This window comes from Blennius ocellaris (assembly GCF_963422515.1).
Source record: "Blennius ocellaris genome assembly, chromosome: 17".
Lineage (NCBI taxonomy): Eukaryota > Metazoa > Chordata > Actinopteri > Blenniiformes > Blenniidae > Blennius > Blennius ocellaris.
Window position 1 is genome coordinate 16,992,129 of NC_137666.1, and position 17,123 is coordinate 17,009,251.

Genomic DNA, 17,123 nt, shown 5'->3' on the forward strand with positions numbered 1-17,123 from the left:
AGCCAGGTGCGGACTTGCAGCTCCAGCTGTGCGAGCAGGAGCGAACAAGAACCTTGTCAATGCGATCCTAAATGGAGTAATTATTGACGTGGCAAATTCCAGTGAACATCAAGCTTTAAAAAAAAGGTCCTAAATTAGAATATCTCTGTAATCTGAATCACCTGTAAAAGGTGGAATGACAGGAATGTGAGCAGCCGAGCAGCAGCTGACTGTCACTCCTGTGAAGCACAAATCATCTTTAATGGTCATGTAGGATGTCCAGCCACACACAACTGACACACACACACCATATTTTTCATAGCAGAGGGATTTGCTTTAATACTTCAGTTAGTGTTAAGACAGATTCGCCATCAGTGAACATTCGTGTGTGCCGCAGAACACTCAGCGTGCACCGCGCCCGGTTATTATGGATAATAAAAGCAATCTTCTGATCCTACGGTTAGTACAAAGAGTGGCCCCGCTGCTCTGTTTCCACAAACAGAATCATAAACACAAATTTTAGAAAAAACAAGCCAGTTGTATTTAGAAATCAGAGATCAAATAAAGTACAAACTAGCAGCCGGTAATAAAGTTTCAAGAATACAACTTTTTCCATATTATTGATGTACAACAAAAATCAAAACATTTCTCACAGTCTTCAACCCTCTGTTACAGCCTAAAAAGATGTGTTTCTATTGTTTTATGGTCTCATGGTGCCGTATCAGTCATCTTCAGGTCCTGGCTGCAGCTCTCTGTCAGCTCACATTCATCCAGTAGGTTAAGGAGCTGCTCCTCAGTGAGCGCTGCAGACTCCTCCTGCAGGAAACACACAAATAAAACAGTGTTTAAAATGTGTTTGAACTTAAACATTAAAAACGTATGCGTCTGTGTTGCAGATACGGCCTCCAGAACTCACTGTCAGATTATCAGTGTCACATGTGCACTGTATTAAGAAACGAGCGATAGAATAGTTTTCCTCTGATATCTTCTCCCTTCCCGACCTCCTCCCTGAATTTACTCCCAACAAATCCACCGAGCTTCGAAACTTGGTTCCCGACAAATCCAGACAATTCTGCGATGCATTAAATCATGACCTCACACAACAGTGGCACTTTATACTTGTGTGCTGTTGCTGCTGCTGCTGCTGCATCCCTCGGGGTTTTGCTGGAAGCCGTCTTTAAAGGAGTACTTCCAGTTGGATCTGAGTGTTGTTTTTCCACAGATAAGCCAGACTGTTCACAGGTGGCCTGGGACTGCATGTGAGGTTATGATGACAGCCGCCCAGGTTAGAAGGGAAAGGTCTTCAGAAGTACAACATTTCATATTGGCCGTTCGATATGAAGCAATGTGACCTAAAATAATCAGCCACGTGAGAAAAACAAAAGTTGTGATGTCATTTAGAGACAATTTTAGTGAAACTCCAAACCTGAAATCGTCCTAATTAAACCTGCTAACCCTAAAAATAAAACTTTTCACCTACATTCAGACAATCTTGTGCCATTTCAAACAATCTTGGTAATCTTTCCTCTGACAGTCAGACCACTGGGGTTATGCACAACTCTACTTTCAGAATGTTCTTCCTGCTTTTATATCTTCCAGATTAAATACAGTATTTCCTTTCACTCTGGTCATCGATTCAGCCAAAATATCAGGGTTTTTTTTAATGCACGCTAAAAGAACTGCAGACCTCCCACCAATCCTTGCTGCGCTCCACTGGCTCCGTGTGAGTTTTAGAATGAATCTTCAAATGTGATTACTTGTTTTTAGATCCTTAAATGCTCTGTATCCTTATGGTAGAGGGTTTCAAACTCCCTATGACCACATTTACTGTCTGAGATTGAAGTTTCCTTTTAGCTGTATCAAAATCCTGACACAAAGATGAGCGAGTCTTTGCTGTTCAGACTCTCCGGTTGGAGAACTCAGGCAGGTAAATGTTTGTTTTCTCTTCTAGATCCCTCCTTAAATCTGACTTTCATCACCTGGCGTTTACTGAATCATTTCTCTATATTAACCCCATTTAATAGTATTTTATTCATGTTTTTTTTTTCTTTCTAAAAGCAACTTATTTCCATTGTTTTGAGCAAGTTATTTTTCAGGGCCTGTTTAAATGTTGTTCCAAGTCACAATGTATCAATGTGGGTCAATGTTGGGTCAACGTATCAATGTTGGGTCACTAGTGGGTGCTGTTAGCTGTTTTTGAAATGAGAAACATGCACACATGTTTGCGGACAGAGAACAATAAGCTATATACATTGTTAAGCTTTAGACAGTATGTGTGAGGGGATTACAGTGAAATGACCAGATCAAGGATTCTTTAGTAGTTCAGCTCAACATCAGTACTCAGGTTACAAATCAACATTTTTCCTCAACTTACACCCTCTGCAAAGACAAAAAAAAAAAGTTGTGTTTTACTTTTTAAGTTCTCCTTTGGAAGCTGGTTTGAAAAAGGCATCCTTTCAGTGGCTCTGAGCACCGTTGGCATATAAAATGTAAGTTGGCCCACTTGTCCCAGCATGTTAAGTCTTGCAATACATGTTTAGACCACAAGGTGGTGTAATGAGTTACTCAAAGTAGAAGTTGGAGGGATATAACCGCAAAATAGTGCACTAGCGCACTGAGTGAGTAGCAAGCGCTGGCTTCGCACCTCATTTTCAGTTGACCAAACTAATGTTAAAGAACTGATCTGCTGACACGGGATGTCATCAGAAGCTTGCACCACTGCAACTACAAACCAAAATGCTACTGCAAAAGAAAGACTGTAGTGTATGTGACTCAATGCTGCCACCTAATGTAGGACAGTAGCATGACTTTAGCGGAATGCCACCTGGACATGGCAAATGCCAAGTTCTAATAAAGAGACAAAGTAAACTTGCAATTCTTATGTTGTGACTCCGAGGGGAGACACGTCTAATTCACCTCGACACAAGTGCTTTCAGACAGTTGCCATTCTTGGTGTGAGAAAGCTGAACTTTGTTTAGACAGCTGTGACATTAGAGTCCATTCGTTCCAATGATATCAACTCCCTACCTTTCAAGACTCGAGGAATATGCCAAAAACGTGTCCTGAAGTGACAAATGTAAAACCTCTGAGTGGAATAGTGATTGCTGTCATCATCCTCTCGGCATGTGCTCTCGTGTTTCTCGGCATCATCACACACTGGATGAAACGTCCCTGCTTCAGATGAGGAATGTCCTCATATTGATATGCTGTCTCAGTACAGTATTCGTTTAGTTTAGGATCAGCAAAAAAAAAAGACAAAATATCGCTATATAAGGTAATACAGTGTTACCAAATAGTAATTGTGGGGGGAACCGTGGTTGACGCCACAGTGTGACCCATCACCAGGCCCTCCTCTTCTGATAAAACGTCTGTGAAGCCATTTCTATCTCTTCCCCATATCCTGCTGAGTCACTCAGACAAAATCGCATTCCTGCCGGAGCTTAAAGCTCAGCGTCGCTCATCCAGACCACCTCCTGCAGACCTCCAACCCCCCCCAGACCCCAACTGCTGAAATATGAGGTATATTCATCAAAATTCCTGTCCCATATTCACAGTCCTCCTAATTATAGGTGATGGCACGTTGGCTTGTGTTACTTATTTATGACCTCCGCGATGACCCTCGCAATCACACGCACGTCATCTTCAAGACACCACAGGCCCCTCCAAGACATTCCAGCCAATGACGGACGGAAAAAAAGAGCCAAATCCGTAATATCTTTCTGCACGCGGTCCAGCATCTAAAATAGCACACTTAATGTCTCCGCTCATTGGATATACCGTTTTCCCTCCATGTGTATTCTGTTATATAAGTTTAGCAGACGCCGGAGAAGAAAAATAAAAGGTTTTGCTTGAATGGCAACAAATTCTTACAAACCTACGCGAGTCATGAGTGCAACTTGAGACATTCGGCAGAGAAAAACTGCCGGTCAATTACAGGCACATCTGTATTTTTAGTGGACATAACTGGGGTAGTAAAATGTGCCCCACTGGCTTGAGTATTAATGGTCAGAAATGCCTTTAACTAATGCCAGCCGTCTTGGAGATGGGAGCTACATCTACAAGTTTCCATTAGACAAGAGAGAAAAAGAGAACAGGGTTGAACTTTTTCTTTTACTGCTGTGACGGATTGTTACGATTCTTTAGAAGTGTTTGACCCCAGGTACCCTCAAAGGTATCTGAGTGCAACTTTCCTTTTTTTTTTTTTTTTGTCTGCTCACACAGACAGCTAAGATCACACCGTGTGTTCTCTGTTCACAAATTAAATCATTGAGAACTCTCAGTCAAAGGAAACCTGTCAGAAAAAGAAAACATATCAACATAAAAGACTTCCTGGTCCTGGAAGGATACACGTTTTTAATTTCCATCCATCAGGCAGCCACACATTCACATTCATAGCCACGGGTAATATTAGGGACACCTATTAACCTCGAACACGTTTTTTTGGCATGTGGGAGGAAGCTGAAGTCCTTGAGGAAAGCCCGGGCATAAAGACAATAATAGTGGCCAAACTCAGTGAAGAAAGGCGTCAGGACACACATGAATGCAATAAGGCCCTGTTTTGGGTGACTGTTTACACTACAGTGGTGCTGAAAGCCAGTGAAAATGCAAATCTTTGAAAACAGAACTTTTTGGAAACATTCAGACTCGGAAAACGTGACGCCTTGAACTTGTATTTTTTTGTTTACCTTATCGACAGGACTCGTTCAGATTACCATGTCAAACTTATTTTAGTTCAAAAGTCACTCAGAGTCCAATTTGATGTCAAGAGGAGCAAAGTCATCGACTCCAAATTCCAAAGTTCTCACTCAGATTTAGTGCAAAAAAATCAACTGTACGTGTTGAAAATCTTCATATCTGATGCAGTATTTACAAAAGAATAAAATACGTTTGAACAATATGAAATTTGATGAGGGAAAAAAAGGAATCTAAAATCCAAAGTTGTCTGTTTTGGTTACTTTAAGCTGTCCGAAGATGTGTGATTGGTCATACTGTGGCTGCATGCAGGGACTCAGTGTTCTCACTTAATTTAGCTGTAAAAGGACAAATGAAACAGTGTTTTTCCAATGAAATGCAAAAGTGTCATCTCCTATTTCCTTAAAAAAAAAAAAATCCTGAACAAATTGCTATGATGAAGGCAAATAAGCTTTAATATGTGTACGTGGCAGTCAGAGATCACTGCCATGAGGATCAAACGTTGAGCTGGAAGGACCACTACTGTCCCACGCAGATTCCCATTTAAGACCACTATGGCCCTGTTTACATTACAATAACGTTTTGAAAGCAAACGTCACAGAAATTTGTATGGACAGGGAGGGAGTTGTATTGCTATTCGTAAATAACTCAAAAGGTTGGAAGACAAATACTTCTATTAACTAACAGGGAAACACAGAAGACACGGCAATCCAACTAACTCAAAGAAACAAGATTGCAAAACATGGATCACAAATCCAGAGAAATGCAGGGGAAAAACACAGAAGAACTGGCAACAAGACACAGAATTGACGCCCAGCTTCAATGCAATCACAATCAGGTGCAGACAATCACACACTCAGACACAGGTGAAACACACCGGGGCGGGGAACAACAATGAGACACGATGAGGGAAAGTCCGGGACACTGAAAATGAGAGACAGTGTGAGACTTCAAACTAAAACAGGAAACAGACCAGACAGAAAATGTGCACTTTGACAATTACAGCTGAGTCAGCTACAAAACTACCAAGTCCCAGGAGAATATGGACTGTGAGTGATGACATTATGGAGGCTGCCATTGTTGTTATTGTCCACCAACTTGTGCCTGCGCAGAGGAACTTGTCACTACAGACGGCCGTGGTGCGCTGTCAGAAAAGTTGCGGTTTCCACCGTCCACATGAAGATGGAGTCAGACGTTTACCAAAAGTTGTGTTTTCAGTGGCGTCATGCACCATTGGTGTCGACGGACCCCCCCCAAAACACAGCGAAAGTTTCACATTTTCACATAAAAACACTGTTGTGAAAACGGGGCTTAAGTCATTGGCTTTAACTAAGAGCTTGACAGTGTGTGAGAGGTGGCAGCTCTTTAGTTGGATTTCAATTACGACTAGTTTGCTGATAAAACTCTTGTCACTATGATTTAGGAGACGGGTGGAGGTTGGGTCTCTTCACACAATAAACCACTACTCCACCTGACCACACAACATTTTCTCACCAGAGGGACACGAGTGTGCACATGGCAGCTGGACGGGGAACATCCTTTTCCACCATTTTGCAGAAAGTGTCAAACCCCATACCGTCTCTCTCGTGTGTTTTTCCCCTCCGTTTGCAAATTTTGCAGGTATTTTCTGCAAGTTCCTGAATTGTGGTCAACCCCCCCCGAGCCAGCCCAGTGTTTACTGTTTGATGTTTTTTCCTTTTCACCACTTTCCTCTCAGCCCAACCGGCCTGACTCACACTCTGTCTGAGGTTTCTTCTTGTTAAAAGGAAGTTTTTTTCCTGTCCACTGTTACTCATGTGGTAATTGTTGGGTTTTTTTCTCCATTTAATTGTAAGGTCTTAACCTTACTATGTAAAGTTAACCGCGATGTGGTGATTTGGCACAATGTAAATATAGCGAAACAGAAAATTCAGTTGAACTGCACGAATATATGTAAATACACACGTTGATTTCCATGGGATTTTTGCTTTTGTTTTGTTTTTTTTTTCTATTAACCGGTCTGGAATCAAAGTAAAAACAGCTGTGGGAGCTTCTCAGCTTGGGGCGAGTGTTGGAGGTTTTCCCAGCCAGGCATGAACAGACTGAAGACTGAGGATCTATAGATCGTCTTCACACTGACAATCCCTGCTGGTGAAAGTTACAGGCCTTTGACAGCTTTATGAAAACACGGCGGCACACACTCTCTCGCGTTTCACCGGCATCATCTGGCACAGGAAGAGTGACGTTTGCTTTCATGTGATTTGTTTGCATTTCGAATGGCGAGCTCTGTTCTGTCGTGTTCATATTCGCTGCACTCTGAAGTTCATTCATCACTCCGCTTCACTTATTGGCAGATTCTCGCTCTGTTTGAGCCAAAATGTGCCAGTTGAGTGAAATGCTTTGACGTGGCTGTTCATCGGCACCAAACATTTTAAAATAATTATGAAGTATCCTCACAAAGGAGCAGACTTTGACCCGGACATGTTCGGAGTCTTTTTTTTTTCATTCATAGTGTTATACTTCATTACAGTCGCCACATAATTTAGTCTGAGAAGCAACCTGTGCATGACTTTTAACTGTCTCTCTCAATCAGAACGTCCACATAATAAGCACATGGGTGAATTGTTGTAGTTTACCTGTGACATTAGCGAAGCTGTTAGCACTGATTCCTCATTCAGTTGAAGTTAGGGTTAGGGTTAGTTGAATGGTTGCGGTACAATATGCAAGGGCCATTCGCGTGATGAAGAAAATATAGAAGGCTAATCGTGGGCTGAAAGGACAGCAATCTGAGAATGTGTAAAAAAACTAAACAAAAAGTAAATTGTATGCCATTGCAACGTATACATGTTTTATTTCATTTTTTGACAGGTATGACTTATAGCCTGGATCATGAGGTACTTTTAATTGCATGTGCTCCTGCATAGATGATGCTGTGTTTGGCAAAAAAAAATTGAAAAACAACAACAAAACTGAGTATGAGCAATTAGATCTGTGGATGCAGACTGATGGACTGAGGCCTTGTTTACACGACGACGTTTTTAAGTGAAAACAGAAACCTTTCATAGTGTTTTGATCATCCGTTGGAGCAACTGGGTTGAAAACGAACAGCCAAGGATGAAACTTTTCAAAACGTTTTTTATTGTTCATTCATTGTAATAATCAGTGTTTTCTGAAAACTATTTCCAACAATAACCCCAATGAATGCATTATGATCCCACAAAGTGAAACTTTGGTTGGTGTCGCTTGTCTCCAACATGTTGCATTTGTCTAAACACCCCTAACAGTGTGTTCATGCTGAATTCCCACCATCCCATGTGTCGCTTGCCCTCCAGAAAAAAAAAAAAAAAAAGAGTCCAGTTTCGGGAACAATGGCCAGGTGGATGAACTCCCAAGCCTGTGTGAAAAGATTGAGGTTTTCGGTCACTCTTCACTATCAGCTTTCCATCAGGGAAGGAATCTGCAATCTGCCCTGCAGTGGACCACCGCCTCTGCTCAGCTGTCTGGATACACGGATGCAGCACTAGCAGCGTGAGCTGCTCGGCTTTCAAGGTCACTGACTTCAGTCACATACCTGAGCTCTATCGGCCACAGAGCCAGAGGCCAGTTCTCTACTAATACAAGGAGGAATTCTATTCCCCCATTCAGATGCTGAGACCTGAGTAGCTTCTGCTATAGCAATACCTGTGACATCACTGTGAACACATCAGCAGATGTCAGATAATGTGGTTAATATGATAATAGCTCACCTCGGGGAGTTCCCGATCAAAGCCAATAACTGCTGGATGAATCCCAATATCCTCACTTTACCCCGTCAAACAGACCCATGTGCTGTGTGAATGAGGATACGGAGCCTTGGTGTCTTTCTACACGTGAGATCTGCACGTCATTTTTCATATGTTCATCTCTCACGTGCTCCGAAGTTTATTCTTTTTGTTTTTTTGCTCCAAAATAAAGACCATACTGTACTTTGAATGATTACTCTGCCTCAGTATGTATTCGGAGTTGCTGTGGCTGGTTTGTGAGAGCGCATCATCCTTCAATTCAGAGGTTTGGGTTCGATCCATATGTCGGAGGACGCTGAACTCCAACTGACTCACAGTGATGTGCTACATGGCAGCCAGCGCCATGTGAGCGTATGAGTGAGTGAATGTGACTGCTGGGGCAGCAAAGTTTGACAGTAGCCATGTATTAATATTAACATACTCACAAAACTGTAATCAAGTCACACTCAGACCTTAATCCCTACTTTTGTATCTACATTTGTTTATAGAAATTTGTCATGTTGCCCTTCTTCAAGTACCTTTTCTGATTGTCTGAGAAAAGTAGTTTGAACGGTAGTTCATTTAGATTCAGGAAGTTGGAGGATTATAAAATGTGACTATTGAATAGTTGAGAAGGCGTAGGATTGATTAAGTTTTGCAAATTCCAAACCCTTTTCAGAAAAATTGAAATTGACATGACATATCCTAGATATACGTGCTACACTATTTGTGTATGTATGCAAGTAGGTATTTCTAGATTAATGTAAATTGGGACACATATTTTGTGTGCATATATATAAATATAATATAGATGTATTTATATAGATTTAATTGCAAGGGGTTTATGTATGTATATATATGTGTGTGTGTTTGTCTATGTGTACATATACTTGCTTATATATATATAACCAAGTGCTCAGATGCGAGCACTTGCTTCTTGGTTTCTTTCTTACTTGTGAATAATGAATATCTTACATTATATTAAGATGAATGCCGGAACCTGGTCTGGCCCTGGGTCATAGTGCGTTTGTCCTCAAGGCAAATTCACTTCTTTGGTATAAAATGAATATCTATAAACAATAGTCCAGCTTTGCATCAAATACTTTGAGTCGACTAATTAGTACTTTTACTTAAGTGTTTTAACTACTATTACATAAGTGCATATTTTCAGTAGCTTTCAACCTTTGATCATCAGTTTCAATGAGTGTATTTCTCAATACATGAATACATGCTGGTTCAGCAGATGATCTCCCCATCTGAAGGTTACAGGTTCAATCCCCCATCTCTTCTTGTCCATGTGTCAAAGACAACAAGCCCATAATTGCTTCAAATGGATGGATTGAGCTGATTAGCATAGCAGCTGTCAGCTTTAGTTGCGTGTGTATGAGTGTGCGTTTAAAAGTGATTAACAACGTTAAGTATTAAAGCAGTGGAAAAGCGCTCTTTAAGTCGAATCTGTTCCAAACACAGAGGGTTAGGCTCACAGGCACTGAAACTGTCTGAAGTCTCCGTCCACTGTCAGTAACTTGACCTAGTTGACTAAACAGTGGCAGGACTGTTTTCCTTCATATCATCAGTGACAAGCACAGCACATAGTGTTGAAAGCTGAGAAAGATTCCGCAGACATTTAGCAAAAAGCCTTGTGGGAGTCAGTGAAGGGATCGGAGCGAGAGAGAGAGAGAAACAAACAATCTGACTCACTTTATGTTTATAACGAATTCTTGTATTCAAACTTTGGTAAGCAAGTTCGAGGATAAATGCTGATTCAGGGAATTGAAAAACAGAGTTTTCAAGAACAGGGTTACTTCAACGTAACTCATGAAGACCTAACGCAGCGTCGGTGCTCACTGTGTAATTCTTTTTATGTATTCCCACCTTGCTATTTGCAAACAAACCAAAAGCTAGGGGGTTTTCCTTCTCGACAGATTTTTTTTTCCCCCATTTGATTTCATTACTAATGATTTCATTATAATGCTTTTATAGCTGATTGCTTTGTGACTGTAACAAAATTGTAAATTTCTGTCAAGTGATTAGGATTCCTAAGCCTTCTTATTTTAAACATTTCAATCGAGCACAAAAGGTTCAAGCCAATGCAATATTATGATACAATAAGCTACAATCCAATCCATTTTTATTTTTATTTTTCAAGATGAAAACCTCAATTTGTATAATGTAATGCCTATGAAACATTTCCCTGACCAGATATATTTCAGAAAAGTTTTGCTGTTAAACAGCAACATTTTAGAAAACCATGTCTGTTTACACGGAAACGACAGAAACTATGAAGTTTTCTAGTCCGGCAACAAGTAAGTGTCGTTGTCTGGTCTTCTAGTTTGATTTATGTGTTTTTATTAGTTTCCCATTAACAAAATACAATCATATATACATATCCATGAATGTATGAAACTTTACAAAAGTACAATCTTACATACTTCCCACCGCCACCCCCACAGTCTCCCACTGTTTGCAGAACAAACAGAGGGAGACCGTCAACTCGTTCCATATGGCTTTGCTGCTTAAAAAACATAAAAGTAAAAAAACAGAGCAGAGGTCCTGTTTAACATAATTGTGAATATACCTTCATCCTTTTCTCATGCACTCATCATTGAAATGCATCTGCTACCATTTCTGTTTATATTTGTGCACTTATTTGTGATCCTGGAAGACATATTTTCATGTGCAGCAACCTTTGCCAGTTCAGCAGCCCATTCATCAAATGGATGAGTTCCTGGGGATTTCCAGTGTCTGAGCAGAATTTGTCTTCCAATCATGATCACAGTCTGTGCCCAGTCCTCCAGTGTGATACCTTTGAGCGTCCAAGAACGTACAATGACAGACAGAAATCAAAGTGTACACCCGATACATGTACAATATACTGTAATTGTGCATTCTCATCCAGATACTCAACTTCCAGACAGTTGCATGTTCCCTCGTTTTCACAGGGATGGTGTACAGAATAGGAGCGTTTCTGAAACATTCCACCTTGGGCGCCACCAGTGTCTCCGAGAACCGTTATCCTGTTTTAATTTTAATGTGCTTTGTTGCAAACAATTGAGTGACTTCATATCACATCTCAATCAAGTTGTTCACCGTTTACTTGAGATCGCCAGAGATGACTTTGCTACTGATCTGGCCAGAGTACAAGTGCAGAAAGAAATACAGGAAATCCACATGTAACTTCCTATGTTTAGATGCTGCGGAGACAGAGATTTCATCCATTTCGAATATCGTTTTCAGTTTCAAACCTATACAGACACGAGTTTGAGCGCGTGCTTCTCTGCCACGCACAAGGAAATGCTGAGAAACCTTGTCACGAGCCGTCTCCGTTTTCAGTGATCATATAGTGGCAAATAGGAGCAGACAGCGTGACAAGCCAGCGCAGTGGCAACCAGCCAGCAGCCATGGGTGGAGTGGAGTGGAGAAGGTGGTGAAAGATCTTCGACGAGACAGACAGATTTACAGAGAGAGAGAGAGAGAGAGAGAGAGAGAGAGAGAGAGAGAGAGAGAGAGAGAGAGAGGGAGAGAGAGCGAGAGAGAGAGAGAGAGAGAGAGCAAGCACCATTTTTCTCCGGTTTTCTGGTGAACCTGACCAGCTTTCTGTGGAAAAAAGTTGTGAAACTGCAGAGTTGGCAGAATGACGGAGGCCCGGTGCCCGAACAATGAAGCTAACAGATTCAGGCCAGCTGCGGCCTGCCACGGTGGCTGGGTATCCTCCTGGCTGTACGTGTGTTTACCCTGCTGTGCCATACTTTTTTTTTTCTCTCTCTCTCTCTCTCGCTTTTCAAAACTGGAATTCCGATGAGTTTAACTGCATTAAGAAGCTCTATAATGGCAAATGTGAGCCTGAAATTATGAGTGATAGCGTTGGCCTGATTAAAAGAAAACAGCCCCGCTTCGACTTTATAGTAAAGAGCCGGGATTGTCCTTCCCGTCACGGTTGATGTGGGACTGCAGCCAGACAACGTTGCAGGGAAAAGAGAAACGGATCAGCTGAAACATAGAATACATCAGCTGAAAACCGCTGTGTTCTGTCTCGAAAAAAACATGATGAATGCCGTCTTCGAGGAGAGATCATCAAGATGTTGCTACACGGGAAAATGCGAGACGGACCTCTTAAGGTGAGAGGGGAGTTGTTTTTCCTTTGGCGAAAAGGGTAAGTGTCACTGGAAGAGGAATTGTTTGGACCACAGGCCAGGAGTGCGGATGACGCACAGCATTCTCGCAAATGTCTGATGTGAGTCCAAGCCGGCACAACTTTTGTTTGAAATAAAAATCAAAGCACAACAAGTTAAATCAGGTCGATCACCTAAATTCACTGGAATCTAACAATGCAAATAATCCGTTGTCACAACTACAAAATTATAACTTCTCTCACATTATCATACAAGGAGGAGCCCGATTTAATTGAATCCTGATGAATCTGCATAACCTCTAATGATGTTTTGACAAATAAAAATGCACTTAATTAGCATAAATGACAACATGAATAACCTAAAGATTTTAGTTTGGCTGTACTGTAGCTCTGATGTCAAATAGGGATCCAATCTGATCTGGAGGACCTTGCAAAGGTGGTCACCACTCACAATCCTCACAATGGAAGGATCTGTGATATGAGTTTCAGGTTGGAGGCCTTTCTGCACGTAGTTTGCATGTTCTCTCTGAGCGTACATCGGTTTCCACTGATGACACTAAGTTGAATTAAGGTGTATATAGGATGGATGGATGGATGAATGGATGGATGGCTGGATGGAGTCTGTGAAGACATGCACCCTGGGAACGGAGACAAAAGTCTGGAAGTCTGGAGAAAAATAGCTTGGCAAGCACTATTTCAGGTTTATCAAAAGTAAACATCTTCTGAATACAATCATAGTTTTTTGCAGTGAAACAAAAGAAAACACTTCAAGATGTTGTTACCTATAGGGCATTGTGCTATAATTTCACCGTTCAAGTCCAATCGAGCTCAAACTGCGCTGCATGTGGCACCGCAACTCCAATTTCTTCAATTGAATCTCCATTGGACATTCTATAATCATAGGTTTTACTGCTCATGCACCTTCACATCCTCTGATCTCTTCCTTCCCATTGGGCCCGTCTTTTCCATCAGACAGCTGTGCACAACGTCTGCATAGCAGGTAGACAAGTTCCAGGTAGAAAAGCACACCGCGAGAGAGTTTTTGAGTTATGGATGTTGTACAAATCAACTTTATGGGGATACTGCAGCTGTGTGTGAACGTGGTTAAGAATGCCCTCCCAGACAAATTCTGCACAAATAAATCTTCCATAACCACAAAACGAGCCCAGTGGCACTAAGAATACACACAGCCAGCGAGCTGTTTGCATTGAAGTCACTCGCTGGGGTCTGTGACGCGACAATAAATGCAATGACACACGGCTCAATGCAAAGAGCGAGCTGCAGCGGCAGCAGTTAAAGGGTGTGATGTCTTGTGATCATCATGAAAGAAGTTTCCTCGAAGTCAGCCTATTAGCGAGAGAAATTCCACTTGCCTCACCATAATAAGGCCCAGAATAGGTCTTGGTTGAATGAAATGATGCCCTGTGATGTCAGGGTGTGGCTGCCACTTAGCGTTTTTATCACCGTGCTTTTATGTTTAAATCTGGCTTATACACATCATATTGTGCTCCATCCGTGTGAGAACTGAGGTGAAACGCAGCACTCTTGAATTTGTATTTCACTGATGGTAGTGCGGTTGAGAAGCAAAACTTTTTCTTTTCTTTTCTCTTTTTTTTTTTTATTTCCTGCAGGACTGCGAAAACGCTTAAATTCATCTCCAATGTTTTCTTTTCCTCGCCGACGAAATCCACAGTCATAAATGTCAGAAGAGTCAGAAGTCCGGTCTTTCCACTTTTGTTCCTGGGACATTCTTGTGTTGTGTCTTTAGCTACAGAGTTTGGAGAGAGAGAGCGACACTTCTGCGGCCGTAAGTCTGCCGAGGCTCCGGAAAGTCAGACGGTTTCCAGGGAACACGACGGAGGGAGGACATCGGATCTCAGGGAGGAATGTTAGAAAGCAATGAAACAGAAGGTGGACGGAGGCCACACTCGTGAAAAAAAAAAAAAAAAAAGTAAAGAAAAACATTCAAACTGAGGGTTTTAAGAGCACGGGGCCAGTGGGGGGCGCCAGGGAGCACAGCAGCAGGAAAATATCTGAGGGTCAGGAGGAGGCCTTTTCCAAGCAAAAGACATCGTGATAATAACAAATGAATGGAGGGTAAAACTAATAATTATTTGATTAAAACACATATATTGTAATTATATTGGAAACCTGGGGCAAGTTACTATATATATAGTCACTTCCAGGTTCTTCTTATTCATTTAAAACCAACTAATGATAACATATCAAAACACTTTCCTAATTTCAACATATTGAAAAAACAAAATTCAGAGGGCATTAGTGCCATGTGGTGATCTGGATGAATCAGAATTCAGGCTGTTTTATAATGACGCCCAACAAGAATTTAAAAAGAAAAGACAATGTGTTGAAATTTTTGATTTCCAGATATTTCATTGAGTGTTTATAAAGACTCATACTTGACTCATAAAGAGTCAAGCTTCACTTGCTGGTATTTTGTTGAGACTTCGTAATTTAGCATCTGTTTCTGTTATTGATAAACCCTGACCAGGACAAATAGAGACCGACACATACACAGCCGTGGGCTGTTTCAAGTCCCCTATTAACCTCCTACACACAAGTTCTTGAAGAAAAACTCCCACCAGGAACATGCAAACTCCACTCAGAAAAGTTGGACCTGGATTCAAACCTCGAACTCTCGCTATGAGGCAAGAGGAGAAAGTGCTACACCACCATGTGGCCTGTTTCCTTCCTCTCTTATACAGTGAATTTAATATGTAGTACTGTAAGATCTGTTCCACATGTGAAGGAATGTGTTCATTTTACAGACATTTTTCATTGCAAGTTTAGGTACTTTAAGATGGTTTGACAATTTTCACTTGTATAGCTAACTCAGAAAGTACACAAGAAAATGAAGAAAAAACCTGATGTAATGTAAAATGGTTTTAAATAAATTAATTGGTTAGTTAATTACTACTACTACTACTACTACTACTACTACTACTACTACTACTACTACTACTACTACTACTACTACTGATGATGATGATGATGATGATGATGATGATGATAATAACAGGAACATAATGTATAAAACAATCATCATAAAATATTAAAAAGAAAGAAAGATTAAGTATAAGTGTTGATTGAGTTTGTTTAATAATAATATCATGCAGGTATTTATTTATTTATTTATTTATTTGATTGATGGTGGTCATTCATTAGGTTTATGTATTATTAGAAAATGCCTGTTCTATTAAAACTAACACTCACACATCATTTTGTGTGAGTTGTACTACATTCTACAAACATCCACAATATTCCGCACCACGTTTTTTTCTCATCAGAACAAACCAAAGATGTGAATTGTGGTTTATAGGTTCAGTGACTCCCACACACTTTGAAAACATGCGCAACAAAACATAGATTTCTGAGTAAGGTCTGGAAGATACATGTTAGTGACCGGAGAGGGAAGAAACAAAATAAATAAGAGAAAGGATCTGCTCCTGCAACACAATAATGGCTTGTGATTTCCTCATCCCTGTGTGAGAACGACTGATAGCGAGCTGTGTGCTTGTAGTAATTTGTCAGATGCATGTGTCCACTCTGAGGAGTCTTCTAATGCTCAACGCAGACGGTGAGTGAACTTGAGCATTGGTAGTGGATATGAGCATGTGTTTTCTAGTGTGTGCATGTGCCTAAATGAACATTGCTTTGAACTCACCGTCATCTCCTGGCCTTGGTCCAGGATCTCCAGCTGCTGTTGGATCTGGAGGAGCCGCCTCTCCAGGCCTTTTCTCTCCCTTATATCCAGCAGGACCTTCTCCCCTGGCTGTGAGTCCCCATCGCACTCCCAGCCCACCTCAGAGCCAGCGCCCTGACACACAACAGACACGATTAGTCCGCATGTGGGAAGAAACGACTCATCTCACGTGGATAATCGACATTCAGAGCTCACGGAGGTCACCTGGAGGCGTTTCAATGAGGATTAAACAGGTCACCATAGTTCCTAGAGGTTCAAATTCCTCTAAAACAGGGATTTCTGCATTTTATCTGTTAATTTGCTATTTGAGAGATTAATGCCGGACTTTCTAATCCTTTGTACATGATAGCACCATGCTGTTAAAACCTGATGGGCTCTATAGGCCTGGGATCCACTTATTCATTTGTATGATTAATCTTCACTAAAATTAAAAGGTATTCCAATGAACCTCAGCTATGTTGTACCCGCTGTACTACTCTCTGGGTGCCTCACACTAAAATCAGGACCTGATTACAAGACCTGAGAAAATTCAGTGCACATGGGGTCCAAAATAAGCCACACATTTTTGGGATCCACGTGCACTGACTCGACGACGTGAAGCACGGGTTGACTCCAAAGCAAACTTTGAAAATGGGTCAGGAGGAAATGGGAGAGCCATGTTTGGAGGAGCATCAACGGCCAGCTGATATAGTGAGAGGTTTGTCCTCCGGACCACAGCCTGGATCATTTTGTCTGAGTTGCAGTCACACGGAGAGAAACAATTTCTATTGAACTACTCGGATCCAAGTGACACACATTAGGATCTCACGTTCTCCTAATGCCTGTGCAGATCCTGAGGTCACAGAGGAACCGCTCTCTG

The 17,123-nt window shown here is 41.4% G+C and overlaps 1 protein-coding gene across 1 annotated transcript in view; it reads right to left on the bottom strand.

The window, feature by feature from the left end:
• Window positions 1-687: 687 nt before the first annotated feature.
• fsip1 (fibrous sheath interacting protein 1) overlaps window positions 688-17,123 on the bottom strand; it is a gene marked incomplete at both ends in the record, with an annotated part of 39,994 nt that continues 23,558 nt past the window's right edge. The window contains 2 exons of the mRNA XM_080512663.1: window positions 688-795; window positions 16,226-16,378. Coding sequence (XP_080368789.1) covers window positions 688-795; window positions 16,226-16,378 — 261 coding nt within the window. The remainder of the gene's footprint in view (window positions 796-16,225; window positions 16,379-17,123) is intronic.